The sequence below is a fragment of the Augochlora pura genome, chromosome 7 (assembly GCF_028453695.1).
Source record: "Augochlora pura isolate Apur16 chromosome 7, APUR_v2.2.1, whole genome shotgun sequence".
NCBI classification, from domain to species: domain Eukaryota; kingdom Metazoa; phylum Arthropoda; class Insecta; order Hymenoptera; family Halictidae; genus Augochlora; species Augochlora pura.
In genome coordinates this window covers 2,605,487-2,622,440 of record NC_135778.1, presented here as the reverse complement: position 1 = coordinate 2,622,440, position 16,954 = coordinate 2,605,487, and the positions used below count along the sequence as shown (strand labels likewise).

Genomic DNA, 16,954 nt, shown 5'->3' with positions numbered 1-16,954 from the left:
ACTTTTCTGTAGATTATTCTTTTTCTGCCGTAGTGCAAACTTCCTTGAAATACCAACAAACTTATCAAACGGAAATTGTCTTGTTTAAATAACGATAAATACCGTACATTCTCTATTTTACGCGTTTCTGATTTAACCAAACATAGTTCCGCAACTAAAACCATTCACGCCAATCACGAATGACTTTACGGAAACTCTCGAAACGGACGGCGTCCGTGTCAATGCCGACCGAAAAGCATGTACGTGACAAAATGCAAAAATTTGAATTTGCCGCTTGGTGCGCACGCGCGATTGCTACGGCGTCCGAAATTGATAGAGCGTCGAACGCCATCTTTATCGGTCTTACATGAGACGCGCGGGGTACAGCGGTGAATGTGTCAAATCGCAGAATCCACGACGATATTTCGACGAACATGGTGTTTATACAGGAAAGGTGATTGAATTCGCGTGCAATTCCGACGTAAGTAACGCGCTCCGCCCGGCGTTGACGAGATCTGTGAGAGTTCTTTGTGCGGTTCCGCTGGCGACAATTTTCTGTCGGTCAATATTACTGCCAACACGAGATTTCGTGACTAACCGTCGTATCCGCAACGAAAATCGGAACAGAGAAAACGAAAAACGTGCAACGGGATATCGTCGATGGCAACGATTCGTACGTTCGACCGTGGCCCGTTGTTTCCCGTCCGTGAAATCGGCGTAACGTCGGTCATTAGAATTTATTTTAAGGGCCAGTCTTGACAATAGCTATCATCCATTTTGTTTATGCACCTCCGGCACGTTTCGTTCCGAAAACATCGCGCTTCGTACACATCAATTTCTGTTTTCCGAATATTATCCGTGAAAACGGAAGATCCACGGGAAATTGATCGGACCCGTTCAGCCATAGTTACCGACTTCGCTCGCCGTTCCTTGTTGTGTAAATGCTTTAAGTAATTCATGGTAGTACGCTGGATGTGTGCGTGCGCTTGCATGTGTGTCATGAATGTACGGGATGTTTTGATTCGCGTGTTTATCATTATGTGTCACTTGTCGCGATTGCAATTTGAATTGTTTCATACGGAACGTTTGTGCTCCTAGTTGTCGACGATAATAACATTAACAGGTTTCTGTGGCAATGCACATCAGGTGATATATTAACAATTTTCCTTTTTTTTCTGTTTTACATTTATACTCGCGGATCTATACGTGTAATTCGCGTAGATTTTAAGAGCGAGAAACAAGATTCTTATGCCAAGCGAGACATCTAATGTTCGAATATTTTTTTCAGGTATGTAAATTAAGGAAAAATGGTTAGCAACATCTCACGGGGTACCCCCCGTATTCAGGTCTTTAGACCTACTTACGAGGAGTTCAAGGACTTCACCAAGTATGTGGAATACATGGAAAGTCGAGGCGCTCATAAAGCAGGTCTAGCAAAAGTGATTCCACCTCCCGAATGGATCCCTAGAAAGGGAGGTTATAATTTGGATAACTTGGATTTGACCATTCCTGCGCCCATTTGTCAGGTGGTAACCGGCAAACAGGGGTTGTACCAGCAAATTAATATACAGAAGAAGTCGATGACTGTGAAAGAATATAGCAAGCTAGCTAATTCAGAGCGTTACAATACTCCGCGTCATTTCGACTATGAAGACTTGGAAAGAAAATATTGGAAGAACATAACTTATGTGGCCCCTATATACGGGGCAGACGTTTCTGGTTCCTTGACAGATCCAGACGTGAAAGAGTGGAATATTAATCATTTAGGGACGATACTTGATTATGTTAATAAAGATTATGGTATATCTATCGACGGTGTTAATACAGCGTATCTGTATTTTGGAATGTGGAAAACTACATTTGCATGGCATACAGAGGACATGGATTTGTATTCGATAAATTATTTACACTTTGGAGCTCCAAAGACTTGGTATGCTATACCTCCTGAACATGGAAGAAGGCTGGAAAGGCTTGCCAGCGGTTTCTTCCCATCGAGTCATCAAAGCTGTCAAGCATTCTTGCGACACAAGATGTCTCTTATTTCTCCTCAAATATTAAGACAGTATTCTATTCCATGCAATAAAGTAAGCTTAGACTTCTTTGCCCATTTTTTACTGATTAGATATATATATATAGATCAGTGTTATAAACAACGCATTAACTTTTTTTCTAGATAACACAAGAGGCTGGAGAAATAATGATTACTTTCCCATACGGCTATCATGCTGGTTTCAATCATGGATTCAACTGTGCTGAATCGACCAATTTTGCTACACCACGATGGGTAGAGTATGGGAAAAGAGCTATACAATGTACCTGTAGTAAGGATATGGTGAAAATATCCATGGACACTTTTGTGAAACGTTTCCAACCAGAGAGGTGATGATAGTTCAAGGAGAATACATGCTTTCCATTATCGATAATTATTTGCTAATTGTGAACAACTCGTTGTAGGTATGAATTGTGGTTACGCGGAGAGGATATCGGTCCGCATCCTGAAGATCCTAGGCAGACAGCTGCACCTTTGCCGTCTCAGATGGACTTATTATGCAGTAATACCAGTAATGGTCAATTACCGCAGAGTTATCTGAGTGCGGCGCCCAAGAATAAACGACATACGATACACAAAAAGAAAAATATCATGGCGACAAATCCGGATGTCGATATGGAAGAGTTAGTAAATCGTCCGGATATTCCACCGGACGTCAAGAAAGTTTTACAAGATCTCGAATTAGAGGAAGCCGATGATCAACCAGACGAGCAACAGCTGGAAGTACTGGAAGACATTTGGCTGAAGGCTGGAGAAATGGGTAAACATATGTTTGCTGTGTACTTTATTACAAAGTTTGTGTTTTTTAGTGTAATTGAAATAACTAACGAATGAATATATTAATAAGAAACTGACTTTACCGCAGATGTGAACGAAGCCACCGTGTACGATGATGGTTACAACCGTAAGAAGAGTCGTAAGCGAAAGAAGAAGAACGCAGAGAAGGAGAAGAAATCGAGGAAGGACTCTGCTAGAAGTATTTCAGGGACTGTGACAGTGAAGACTGAAATTAAAGTAGAACCTGATGATCCTTTGAACTTTTTACCGTCGTCGTTCCCGGATCAAAGCAGCCATTTGGAAGACAATGATCAAGGCTGCTCCAGCGTTGTGTTGCCTCACGATAATATCATTGAACATGTAAAATTGGAAGACGGCTCGGACTTTTCGGAAATCGTAGGGAAACCAGTTAAAAAGAAAAAGAAACATTCAAAGTCTGGGGAACCAAAGAAACCAAAATCAAGAAGCTCCAATAAAAAGAAGAATAAGCATTTAAATATAAACATCTTCGACACTGGCGAACCTTTGGACGTGTCCGATGCTAATGTACAGCGACAACTGATGGCAATGCCTAGTCTAAGTCAACAAAAATCTCCAACGGTCAAGGATGTTGCTTCCGCAGTTCAAGGGAAGGGAGGTCAATCTGCTGGAAATATGATTTTCTCTGATAACGAACCCGTTATAAACGTTACGAGTAAACCACTCGTGAACTCCGTATACGGCGAGTTAAAAGGAACTGAGAAAATTATAGATGCTCCTTTGGATGAACGAATGAATCTGTACGTAAAGAGTGCGAAGAAACTCAACTTAACTCTCGTAAAGTCAACGTTCGCTACACCATCTGGGGCGAAAAGCATATATGTTCCGGATCAAGCGAAGCCTATTAAAATCGACAGAGCTGTGGATTCTGAAAGTATTGGGGACGAAGCTAAAGTAACAGTTCAAGAAGTGAAACCGTTTAATCAGACAAGTTTCAAAAGCGTAGGTACCATGTTAACCGAGAGATCGAATTACTCGAAAAAGGATATTATAAAAGCTCCTCGATTAAACGTATTGAGTGCTGCTTACAATACATCCGCTACCGAAATTTCTTCCAAAGTCAATGCCGATAAACCATCGGTAGAGGAGAAAACTTCGCGTGCAGCGTCAAGTAGCATAACAGTTTTACCAAAGCCTTGGCCTATCGCCAATTCCCAAGAGCCTAAGCTTCCTAATACAAACATTATGTATTTGAGCCCGAGTTTCCCTAATCCGCCGATTTTACAGAAAGAAACATCTACGCATGAATCTGGAAACAATACGAAGAGTCTGGAAGTGTCGAAACCTCTTGTTTCCTCTGGTATTCAAATACCACGGCTGGAAGGATTTTTTACGAAGAACACTGTATTAAGTCAATCGATTGTACAGCCGATTACTTGCCATAGTATTAGCGGGTCCAGCACGGACGTAAAGACTTTGGGAAAGAGATCGACAACCGACACTTCGAAAATGATGGCAACGAAATTCTGGCAACTTCCAAGCAGCAGTAACAGTTTGTTCTATTCGAAAGATGTCAATACGGATGACAAGCCAACTCAGTCTTCTGTCGCAAGCTTGGATTCCACTCAGATGTCTAATTCGTCGTCTTCGTTTAGCCTGTTGAAGAACATCTTCTTGCCGCCAGCTGCGAAGTGCACAAATGTGTCGATAAATTCTCAGCCCACGATGATGTACGACTTCAGTAAGAAATGCTTGCAGAAGCCCAATCCAACCACCAGTTTAACAGAATCCTCGCATCTGAAGCTTTTTCCGAAACCAAAGGAGTCGTTGTTGCTGAAGAGGATGTTGAACCAAAAGGGTGAATCGGGCGGCAGGGTACTGTTCGGCAAGAGCACGTGTACAATCGTTAGTAACGTAAAGACAGTGTCGACTCAAGTAGACAATCCGTTAGAAATTAGTCAGCCCAGCAAGAATCTGACCATTGCCGGTGTAAGCAACAACGCGCAGCTCGGCGGGAATCAGTCGATGTCAGAATTGCAAGCTTCGCAAAATATTACCATCATTTCACCCATTAAGCGAGAGAAGGATCAAGAGGAAGACGAGGCCGAGGACAGTCAGCAATCTCAAAGAATACAGAAGAGTTCGGAGGACATATACGCGAGTATGCCACCATTGAAACCCATAAAATGGTCAACGTCCAGACGAAAGTCGAAAGAGAAGTTGAAGAAGGCGACTACCAGGAAAAAAGAGACGCCCGAAAAGGTTGCGCCAACAATCAGTCAAGAAGACTCAAGTGTAGCAGCTAGTCCCGTGGATAAACCGCACTGCGTTTCCCACCGTTTTCCAATGATACCAGGACATATATCCGACATGTTGTTCCCCTTCGTTCCGAATAACGATTTACTCAAAGCGTTCAATGATTATTGGAGCGCTCAAGTATCACATTGCGCAATCTGCGCACCGTTCTCTTCGAGTTACAATGGCTATGGCAGGCTGATGCCTGCAGACTGGAAATATTGTAAACCAACCGTTTTACCAGAGAGTTCACCGATATGGGTAAGTGTTGCCTCTGTGTACACATCTCCCTTCCATTTTTAATACCGTTTACACATATAAAATAATAATTATACATTAGAATAATGATCTAAGATGAATTCTAATTGTTCCAGGTGTCCGCGAATATATTCGTTGCGAATTCAAAGGAACAAGTAGTCGAACCAGACAATGATAAGTTGCTGCGTTGCAGAGAGTGTCATGTAACCGTACATGCGTCGTGTTATGGTATTACCGTGGTGCCCACAGATATACGAAATTGGGCATGCGATAAATGTAAAGCTGGTAAAACACAAGTGGTACGTAGCCCTGACATTATTTGCAAAATAAGAACAATTCTGTTAAATGTACATAATATATTTCTCAATGGCTATATTTTTGTCACAGATGTGTTGTTTGTGCCCCATGCGTGGCGGTGCTGTTAAACGTACCAGCGATAGTAATTGGGCACATATATTATGCGCTCTTCTATTACCAGGAGTCACATTCAAGGATGCTGTCAATAAAGATCCGATCAATGTCTTAACCATCAAACCTGACATTGTCAAGCAACAATGCTGTTACTGTGGTCAGACAGACGGGGCTTGTCTAAATTGCAATTTATGCGATAACCTGTTTCATCCATCATGCGGTCTGATTTCCGGAGCAATATTTTCGATACCTGTGTACAATTCACTTGAGCTTCAGGTACTTGTAAAAATGTTTTTATAACAAGGCCCACGTTAAGATCGTCTTTTGAGTATTCGTACAAAAGGAGGGTTTTTCTTTTAAATTGTAAAATGACAACCAAATCTAATTTCAGGTAACCTGCGATGTGCACGACGACGGAACGAAAATTCCGACTATCCGACAGGGAGAGGTCGTTTGGGCGAAACATCGTAACTCCCGATATTATAATGCCAAAGTGGATTTGGTACACGACACCCTGTTTTATATGGTCACGTTTAGCGACGAAAGTTTCAGCGACGACCTGTATCCATCAGATATAACGGTAAATAGACACTTCTATGAAACGTGAATTATTACCTTTTTTATCGCTGGTCAACTACGTATGTATGGAAATTAATTATTGCTTTCTATAGAATTATGATCCTGGAAACCAACCGCAACGAGGTGCTGCTGTTGATGTCAAATGGACAGATGGGATACTTTATACCGGTATCTTTGAGGGTACGAATCACAGGATCATGTACACTGTAAGTAATCAACGGAGTTATTTAATTTAATCGCTAAAATTGTTTTTGATTTTAATTTGCGTATTTTTATGATTCAAGGTGACCTTCGAAGATGGTTCGCAGCTCGTGCTGAAGCGAAACGAGATCTACAGTTTAGAGGAAGATATGCCACAAAGAGTGCGTTCACGCCTGGTATGTTTAGTATTAAATTAATTTCTATGCTACGAGAAAATATTTGAATGTTACCCTAGAGAAAAACGGTACACCTCGCTTCTTCTTTGCTTTTTATCGTATCTTCTAATTTGTTTGTTTATTTAACGTTGCCCACGATCAACTCGAAAGTTTACTTTTGATTTTTCTGTTTCAATTGGTTTCATTTAAAGTCTTATGCGACCGAAATGAAGCACCGGCATCATCTGTACGGCATGGAGGATGAATCCGAGGCGCAAAGAAAGGTGAAACAGTCGAAATATTGTGATTAAACGCAAAATTCTATGTGGCTCTATGTAAATAATGAATAGAGACAAGTAACAATTATTCAATCGCTGTAAATATTACATAACGAAAATTGTACCTATGAATTCGGTCTCTCTTAAACGATCCCCTGGAGCAGACCAAGCGGACAAATCTATTTTTTACTCAGTTCTTTCTCGTTTCTTTTGTATTTTACTTTCTGTTCTATCTTTCTTCTTTTCATTGTTTCCTTTTTATTTCTTCGTCGATTGCTTATCGATATATGTTTATTGGCGTCACGCTTCTGTGTAATTTATGATACTTTCTGTTGTTTGTGCCTACTGGAAGGAGTATTAAAGAAGTAAATACCTGTTCGATGACAAATTCGAAACATCGTTCATTTGGATTAAAGATGGTACCGATCTTATCCGATAAGTGTTATGTGACCAAAATTTAGTTCTATATTGTGAATAAAAAAATGAATTGTATCGCGTTCCGTTCGATCCGTAATGTTTTTTTGTAAATTATATCAGATCTTTTTTTACCATTTGTATACGTGTGAAAATACGCAATTAAGAATGAGACTGGCGAACACCGGTGACATATTTGCATGGTATATCTGTATCCTTTCATCTGATCGAATAATAAGTTTTGTAATATTTGATTAATGTTAAACAAAAAAAGAAATATTAAAGGAATCGCGATATGAATGATGCGTCAATGTAGCAGGCGTCCCCTTTGTGGCTATAAATAAGCATGTTCAAGTTTTTAACCGTTTATCTCACGTAACCGGGAGATAATACAATGATCTCCCTTACAGCATAAAGCAACACGTAGAATCTTTCTGAACCCTTGTAATTTACAAGCAGCTAACCTACGTAGTTTCTAACGAGCTGCCTGGAGGCTCCGATCAAAGAAACGTTTAGAAGTCCTCGAAACATATTTCTGTACATATATTATAATCAACATACCGTATAAGATATGTGTTTTTAAGCGAACAGCCCACGTGCGTAGTTTAAACGGCATTTTTTACTTTGTTTTACGGATAAGAAAGGAAAAATTGGAAATCCCTGGATGTTGGCGCGTTGCGTATGCCCGATTAAGGATCACAAATACTTATACCATCCTACCGGAGGCGTTAGTAAAGTTAGACCAGGGCGCTTCACAAGATTAGTTTCTTTCGAGAAAGAACGTTACTATCGAATGGGGTAAAAAATGTCCTCGTAACGTAGCACATTTTTTATACCATTTTGCATTTTTCTTAAAGAGAGATACCATTAGCTGGATTTCTAGGCAGACACCTAGAAATCATTCACTATGATATGTTACATTCTGGAAGAATTCAACAGTTGTTTGTGAAACGATCAATAAATACTTCGGCCAAAAAAAAAATAAATGCTCGTTCCAATTACTTGAAGTTAAAAAAATAACTTTGCAACTCTCTATTCAGGGATATAATATATGTTTTACGTAAGTTTAGTTAATATTCTTCTCCTAGTTATTAGAGTAGCGATAATCATTTCTTTTCATCCGCCACGTTGTCAACTATAGATTACATTATTTTGTATGAAAACATAATTTATATTAAATAATGCAATGCGCTAATAAACATTTAATAGTTCACTCAGGACTCCTGAATTCTTCGGATGCAATGTATCGCTTACATCATCTTCAGCACTTCTGATAGGTTTCGATACTTGATTGCGCACGTGTTCATCACCGATTAGTCTGCGAGGGGAGAAAAAGTTAAAATTTTTTCAGGCTAAAACCGAGGCGATGATATCTTTGTCAACGCCTGAAATTCAGTAAGTTCAGTTCAAATGCTAATCCACGTTAACATTTGAAATCATATGAATACTCTATGCATCTGTTTGACGACGCGCCCCCAGGCAGCTCGCCCGGTCTCTGGATCACCGGACGCCGGGCGCCGGACTGGTGGCGGGTCGGCTAGGTGGGCTACTTCCGCAAGGACGGTTTACCTTTCTGGTGATCCTTAAGTGGTGAAGGAAGGGTTTCTGTAAGCACGTTCGCCGCGGTTTCCGGATGCGGCGTTGCTTTAACATCGACCGCCATCAGCAAACTGTGCTTCGTCCGGCCAGAGCTCTGGCTTTCGGCCGTCAATGCTCTTTGTAGACAATAGTTGCATCTGTTTGAATTGTTTTCTATGGTACGATACACGTTTGAATGTTTCTTCTGTCCACATACTATCTTCTGTTCGTCTGCGTTTCCAAATCGTTCAGAGACACATAAACGTGCAAACATTCGACGAAACGCTAACATGTATGTATGTACATTTCTAGAGGGAGTTCGTCGTTCGATTCATAGTGTTCATATGATCTCTAAAAATTCGTTCCCTAGATGTTTTATTTATCATTGATAGGCAATGCGAGACAAACGATAGGTTTATTAACTTTTAAGAAATGTGTAATTTATCCGAATGAGAAATTATCACTTCCTCCGATCACTTTATATACCTGTTGATTTTAACTAGATCGCGGAAGTTGTATTAGCGTTCTATCTGTATATGATATTAATTAAAAAGCCAAAAAAAGGAAACGTTAACAATGTATCCGAATTGTAGGAACATATTGGATACAGCATACAATAAAAACTATAAATACGAAGCAACTCTTCTTTCTTCTATCAATGCATCTCGTTTTTTCTGCTACTTTACTTTTTTTTGTAAGTATACATTCTGCGTTGGGGTTTACCTCGCACGAAAAGGAACCCCTGATGGACAAAACAACTTTTTATTCGACTACATTACATTACAGGAATACGAGTTTTGTCGTAGGCTTCTGAAGTTTGGTGAAGGAACTTTCGACTTTTTTTAATAAAAAAAAGTAAGTTTATTGAATAGGCTTTCACGCGATCAAGCATCCGTTTACACGTTCTATAATACTAAATACAACATTTACATTAGAAAGACATCATCCATCGATTGAATAAGAATGTTTAACGTGCCTCTCTTTCTCTCCACTTGATTGTTTATAACATAGTTCGTTTAAAGCTTCCCACACATCACTTTTTTTTTCAATGCCTATCGGGCCACCACTTTTCTTGGCAACGAGAAAGCGAATTCCCTTCGATACAAAAGCTGTCGACAGATTGAACACAGCAATAAATATTATAAAAAAGTGAGAATCAGAAGTCGGGCAACAGGTTGTGCTCTTAACCCTGCTTCGCGGTGTGATTCTTAATTCCCCATCGAAAAAGACGAATAAAAATGTAAAACGGTAGTATTATATTCGTAATATTGACTTGAAATTTTGACTTGCAGGACATCTTATACTTTAATATAGAAACGATTATACACGTTCGTGTATAGTAATCTTAAGTAACGTTCTAAAATCTTTCAATTGATTTCTTCAACTATTCTTCATAAATATCGTTATTTGATTAACTCTGAGAAGATCTGTAACAAATATATCACATACAACTGTTAGATCTATTCTATTACAAATACATAAAAGTAATTGTTTTCGCCCCCCCCCCCCCTCTTTTTACGAAGGACTTCCATTCATTCATACAATGACCTTACTAGGCAGTATGCCGTTTTGCTGCTAGTAATTGAACATATGTCTCGTACGAGAAAAACTAATGCACTATCAAAAAATAATATACAATGCCCCCGTGCTAATATTATAATCAATATAATATCACGTATTTTTCACGCGTACATTCTGATTGTACTCTAGGCACTTAGGCACAAGTGTGACCCCCCTCCCAAAAGTTCTACTTTACGATCGCGTGTTTCGCGACCGCGGATAATTTTCAAGGCGGGTCATAGCTGTAACCAGATAATTCGAATGAACATGAAACGTTTACTTGTAAATCGTGACTATTAACCGGACCGTTGCACGGCGAACAACGTTACCGTACGAAAAATAATAAAAAAATATCTTTCTCTCGCATTTGTTACAACGCACGCAGACAACGTCGCTTCGCCAACAGTCTTCTTAAATGCAACGTATCCTCTTAGGAAACACAATTTTAAATAACGATCTGTACAAAATAAATCGGATTTTCTTTTTTTTACGTGAAACACAAAATCGCAGTCGTTAGACGCGTGCGACCATGAACACGTGTATTCCTACGGAATACGGGCACACGTTCTGGCGGATAAACGTGTTTATAAGTTCAAACAGTTGTTAAAGCGGCTGTTTTTCCATGTCAGTAGTACGATTAGGCTCTATCGTGTCGCCGGTAGAACGCGTCCGGCATCTCCGAGAGTCCCACTTTTACTTTGCATCGATAACGGGAGTCTTTTCGCGTCTCGTAAGTACGATATAATTTCAGCCGTTCTACAGAACAATTTCGAACGCCAATTATCTCTTCTGCGTCGCATCGAAATAAATAGAGTTCTATTCCTGATCGCTACAATCCAGAAGGAACAGTCAGTATCGTCACACATCCGTGTTTTGTAGAGCACTGACTAACAGCAATACTGGAACACCGAGATCGGCATCCGGTAGACCTTATCTTCTGTTCAGCTTGCACCACAGCGCGCTCGCCGTCAGCAAGTGCATCAGCACACCGATACCGACGATAAGGATGAGATTGTCGACGACGTTCGTGTCAGCGATGTCCATCTCTTTCAAGAATTTCGTGGGCTTCTTGTAATGACAGTAGAAGTCGTCGCACTTCAGGTCCATACGGTCGAAACCGTAGACGGTGTGCAGAAGACTGTGAAAACTGGCACGGAAGTACGATATATGGAACATCCATCTGAACATCAACGGCGTGTCTATGTAACGGATGCAGAACCCGAAAACTGAGAACAGCACTGCCAATATGGGACCAGCGAACACTGCAATCTGAAAATAGACAGTGATAAAATTTTTGCTAATTAATTTGTTGCAACTTGAAAAGTAGAGCACGAAGTCGTTAGAGCGCATACCTTCACCGGTGTAGTGGCTCCGATGAAGAAGCCCCAAGCTTGAGCGGTCAGGCTGGCGGCTATACTAACGACCATGAAAGAAAGAATACGAGGCGTTTCGACCGGCTGTCCGGTCAACCAGTAGCTGACGGTCAAATAGGTCGCTGCACAGGCCGCTTGGAACGGTATCTCCACGAGCAGCATGCTGATGTAATATGGCCCCAATCGATACCATCGGTTGAAGTGCTCCCTCGAGAGAATCCGCATTTCCTGCGGAACTAGAAACATTGACCAGATAAAAGGGCGACCTTTACCATTATCGCGGAATTGGATGAAAATGTCGGACAGAGCATCGCCAGGATAGAAACGTTCCGCGGTGAAAATACGCTCAACTGATCCAGAACGATTCGCGTTCCGGCGGCCTTGCATACACGGACCAGTCGGATACCCCGGTGTTCAGCTGTTTTCACATTTTTTCGAACGTGTGAACCGCGAAGTTTAGACTACATTCACCTTGAAACACTTTCCATAAAAAAGCAATAAGAATAAAATAAGAAAGCGGCTGGCACCACACGGTCGCTCACAGCAGCCATTATAAGAAGCACACGGCGATTTGTATACACGGTTATCCGAAAGTATTCGCTGCGATCTGCGCTTGCATTAATTACATAGTTCAATTGATTTAATCGGCTGGATAACTTAATTAACCCAGCAGCAAGTTGGATTGTGCAGAATCTAGCTGCTCATGTAACAGTTGACTCGGCTGACTCGACCGAGCAAATTGACACAAACCATTAGCATAAGTTCATATTTGATTGAATTAACGACTTCGGCTAACAGAAGTTGCTCGATTGTCTTATTTGAATGAATTCAGCTGGATGAAGTAATTCGTTACGACTGGCAAAAGCTGTTCAAGTAAGCAAGCGCGCGGAAAAGTGGGGCAACCAGTTGAGTTACCCGGAGCAACTCCAATTACAAACCAGCGACTCCCCGTGCGAAATCAATAGTCTTCGTTTTGACACGTTACATCGTGAAAGCACCGGGTCTGCCAGCGGCTTCTCGCTAAGGAAAAGAAAAAAAGAAAGACGCGCCAAATAGAAGGGAATGGACAGATGTTGACTCTCCCGAGCATTGCCAATAGTCCGGCGAAACGATCGCGCGCACGCTCGGCGTGTTTCTTGACCTAGATTTCGGACTGCCGATCCCATTAAAACGATGCGGCAAGCTCGAATCTTTCGAAAACCATGACGGAGTAATTTTCGCACCGAATATATTCATCGCGATCGTATTCTGTTTATCGAAACGTCGAATCATCGTTGCACGCGCATTCGACCGCGCATTGTTTTCCCTGTACACACGCGAGAGAACCGAGCAGCCAAGTGTAAGAAATATTGGGCAATTCGAAAATCCGGTTTTCGGTGACCCAACCGTAAAAAGAAGAAACTGGAATTTATGAATTTCGGTCGCCGTATTAACAACGAGAAGGGTTGCGGGAGTTGCTTCATCGCGCGTTCTCTCCGACCAATTCGAACTTGGCGAGGCTGGATTTAATTGCTGCTGTCCTGACGATGCTCTTGATGAACTTTCACGACCGGGTCGTTAGCCTAGGTGTACCTACAGGCAAGGGTGACGGCCATTTTTCCCGTGTACACGATCAACAACAACGATCCGTAAAGGTAGACGTAGTTGGCCAGCACACCGTTCGCTCTGTAACCGCTTCCCATGTACAGGTAGCCGAAAATTACTCCGATAAGCAGGTGGCAGAGAAGTCGCACCACCAGTAACGTGTAGTCCCTCTTCAGACAGAGCAGATGTCTTTTATAGAGAAGATAACACTGCGCGAGGAATCCTGCCGGCGGTGGTGGCTCTTGACTATTGTCTGGATAAAAGAAAAATCATTAATAACCTATGTATTATTACTATTATCGATTAAGTATTATTTTTATATTCTATACACTAATATTACGTATACAAATAATTGCTAGAGCAAAGGATAATTGTTATTCATCGCTGAGAATTTAATTCGACTGCGAGGTGTGCAAACGCAAAAAAGAATTTCTGGCGTTCGGCTTGTTTCGGAAGGATCGTTCCGGTGACGCAGAGAGAAGCGAAATGCGAAGAAAGGAGAATTTACGTAAGAGAGAAAATAACGTACCTGTGTTCGACTTTAATGGATTCGTTTTCACTGTTTTGTCGTCCAGGCACATGGACTCCGCGGCAGCTGCCAGCTTCTCGACGCTGATACCGTAATCGCCGATCGCGACCTCTAATACTGTAACACATGGTCGTCTCCGTTGTAGTATGAGCACGATCGGACGAAAGGGAATACAATATTTCGACAGTGGTCGCACTTACGAAAGTCGGCCGGATTGTGATAGGACGGGCACTCGGCGCCGACGGAGGACATGTGTGGCAGTAACGACTTCACTGGACCCGAATAAATGCAGTAGCCGCTGGCGACGCAGTAAATAGCGTCGAACATCTCCAAAAGCAACGCGCTCGGCTGATGTATCGTGCAGATCACCGTACGCTTCTCCATCTTCGCGAGACGCTTCAGAAGCGCTATGCACTGGCTGCAGGATGCGGAGTCCAAGCCTGAAATAATGATCGTTTTTCTTGTTATTTAACTAAGCTATTACCTAGACAGTTTCTCGACGTTGAATCACCGATAATATTAAGAATTTCATTTGTAATAATTTCTTCATATTTCTAGGGTAGCATTTATTTTTTCAGTCGTTTCCAGAATCAGCCAAATAGCCGATAAGACCGCGAACTTTTAAGCAAATTGAACATTGTCTTTTGCAAACACATTTATGTCCTTTCTTGATAATTTTAGTGATAATTTAATCATTTCAATTCTCGAAATACTTTTACCGTTTTCAGACCACTCAGTTTCGTCATGAATGCATCGAATCTACAGTCTACTGATAACTTCAAGATAGTTCACTCACTATCGTAATCGCTCGAGTACTTAAATTAATTGATCGTATCAGCTACATCAAGTGACTCGACTGGCTGATAATTATATCAACTGATCCAAAGCATAATTAATTCGATCGTTGTAGACGAGTTAACTCGAGTGGCGACTGACTTAACGATTGTAGATCGGTTATATAACTGGTATACGGTTGCGCAATTGTTAAATAATTCCGATATGCGATTGTTTCGATGATTGTAAACGTGTTAACATAAGTGGCACGTTGATGATCGCAGACGAGTTAAAACTCAAGTGATCCAACTCTAACTCACTTAACAATTATGGATGTCCTAACTCGAGCGATTTGACGAGATCATTTGAGTCAAATTATTTAACGAACTACTCAATTACGTAAGCGTGTAATTACATAATTGAGAAATATGTACAAGGATTCGGTATGATCGTCGAGATAAGTGTACGTGTACGCCTATATCTCAGATAGCACAAGGACGTCTTGAATATATCCTATGAATGTCCTAGAAACGTCCTGTGTTACAAATGAAGACGTCTGTTATGGGACAGACTATCTTTTAATGTCTGAAACAGGATGTCCATTTAAGAGCATAAAATGACCAGACCTAAAATGGACATCTTTAAGACGTCTAGTGCGTATTGAAATGTTTCGAGCGCCTAGAAGTAACGAACTACCTTGCCAGTGTGAAAGAAACTATTGTTTCAAATGGAAGACATGAAATGTAAGCCATCCGTCGATAGTAGGTTACGAGTCGCCAATGAATAAAGATTTTTACGTAACTGCCTTCTTTGATTTTCACATGACTTTTGCTTGTCCTTACAATTATTATTATTCAATGAACTCAAGTTATTTGATCCTCTTCGATTAACCCCTTTCCGCACTTTAACGAGTCCGACTCGTCATGGAAAATACTAGTAATAAATAATTCGGTATGGATGTTATTCTGTTCTTTGAAATTGGAATAAAATTCTAATCCCCTGTTATTAATATTTAAATATACAAGTAAATTCAGGCACGGAATTAATGTTCTGTCCCTTCTAAGAAATTATGCCAATTGAAAAAAATTCTTAATCGCAGCGACTGTGAAGAAAATGGTACGTCAAGGGGTTAAACGAATCCAACCAACTCGTACGGTGTCAGCATCGAGGGTGTTCATATATTTAGATCGCGACGGCTTCGACGCGCGCGAGTCTCCGAGTGGTACAGAACGAAAGAATAAAAAGAACATCGGAATAAATCATTGTCTTCTGCTCGTGCAGCTGAATGATAAACGCAACCGATGCGCAATCCCGTACGAAACCGGCATTTAAATAATAGAGACCATGTATCACGATCTGCGAGAAGACGTTACGAAACCCGCGTCCGATCGGTCTGAGAACTTTGCGCGTGAAGCTTCGAGCTGCGTGTTTTTTTTATCGGTTCTGTAATCACGCGCAGGCGTTCGCCATTCGTTTCTTTCATTCGTTACAACGTGCGTTAGAGATGTTAGCCATTTCCTTTGTCCGTGCTTCGTTTTCCTTGTCACGTAGCCCAGTCTTATCATTAACCTGTCGGGATCGTTGTGGCTAGATGGTCACTTGATAGGTGTCCTACAAGGCTAGGAACAGCTCTCTCTCTGTTTGTCACACTCAAAAGTCTCTCTCTCTCTGTTTTTTTTTCGTAACGCACCGTTTCGAACGCCTCTTTTATGACCGTAGACGTAGGAGTTGTTCCCACAATTTTTTCCTTCTTGTTGCAACTTTTAAACGACGCGATAATGTGGGGATCTAGCTAAACTGTCCTTAGAAGCTCTAGAAAAAAAGCATCGATCTACGGCCGTCGGATCGACTAGTGTCTGTTAGGTCGATGCGCGTTTGTCCTCTGCTCGAAATTTCAACGGTGAAATGTCTGTTTATAAAGCGTGCGATACGGCGGTGCAGGCAGAGTAAAAACGGCGTGTGAAGAAGGGCATCGAAACGGCGAAACAACGAGACAGCGTAGAGCGAGAAGGACGGCGAAACAGCGAAGCGAGCGAGACAGCGAAACAGTGAAGCGGCGAAACGAATACAAACCAGAGTTTTTTCTTTGTATTTTGGCGACCGAGTAAGCGACTTCTAATTCATACGTCTTCTGTTTAATAAACGGCCATTCTATATTCTAAACCTAATTGCACCTAACA

General features: G+C 41.3%; 2 protein-coding genes across 6 annotated transcripts in view; one reads left to right on the top strand and one right to left on the bottom strand.

The window, feature by feature from the left end:
* Window positions 1–325: 325 nt before the first annotated feature.
* On the top strand, window positions 326–9,584 carry LOC144472513 (lysine-specific demethylase 4C). Of its 3 annotated transcripts, none has more exons than XM_078185678.1 (11): window positions 326–460; window positions 1,268–2,063; window positions 2,153–2,358; window positions 2,434–2,789; window positions 2,895–5,341; window positions 5,455–5,637; window positions 5,726–6,025; window positions 6,141–6,329; window positions 6,421–6,534; window positions 6,613–6,705; window positions 6,897–9,584. In XM_078185678.1, the coding sequence occupies exons 2-11, from the start codon at window positions 1,287–1,289 to the stop codon at window positions 6,993–6,995; spliced, it is 4,764 nt and encodes a 1,587-aa protein (XP_078041804.1). In that variant the 5' UTR covers window positions 326–460; window positions 1,268–1,286; the 3' UTR covers window positions 6,996–9,584. The 3 variants fall into 3 exon arrangements, with proteins under 3 accessions (XP_078041804.1, XP_078041807.1, XP_078041805.1); XM_078185681.1 differs by having other exon boundaries at window positions 350–433; XM_078185679.1 differs by lacking the exon at window positions 326–460 and adding an exon at window positions 984–1,125.
* Window positions 9,585–9,697: 113 nt separating this feature from the next.
* The window catches only part of LOC144472213 (ATP-binding cassette sub-family G member 1), a 43,308-nt gene continuing 36,051 nt past the window's right edge, over window positions 9,698–16,954 (bottom strand). For all 3 annotated transcript variants that reach the window (XM_078185110.1, XM_078185111.1, XM_078185112.1), the window contains exons 6-10: window positions 14,201–14,440; window positions 14,001–14,117; window positions 13,464–13,724; window positions 11,867–12,123; window positions 9,698–11,783 (exon numbers count right to left, since the gene is read on the bottom strand). In XM_078185110.1, coding sequence (XP_078041236.1) covers window positions 11,445–11,783; window positions 11,867–12,123; window positions 13,464–13,724; window positions 14,001–14,117; window positions 14,201–14,440 — 1,214 coding nt within the window. In that variant the 3' untranslated portion in view covers window positions 9,698–11,444. The remainder of the gene's footprint in view (window positions 11,784–11,866; window positions 12,124–13,463; window positions 13,725–14,000; window positions 14,118–14,200; window positions 14,441–16,954) is intronic.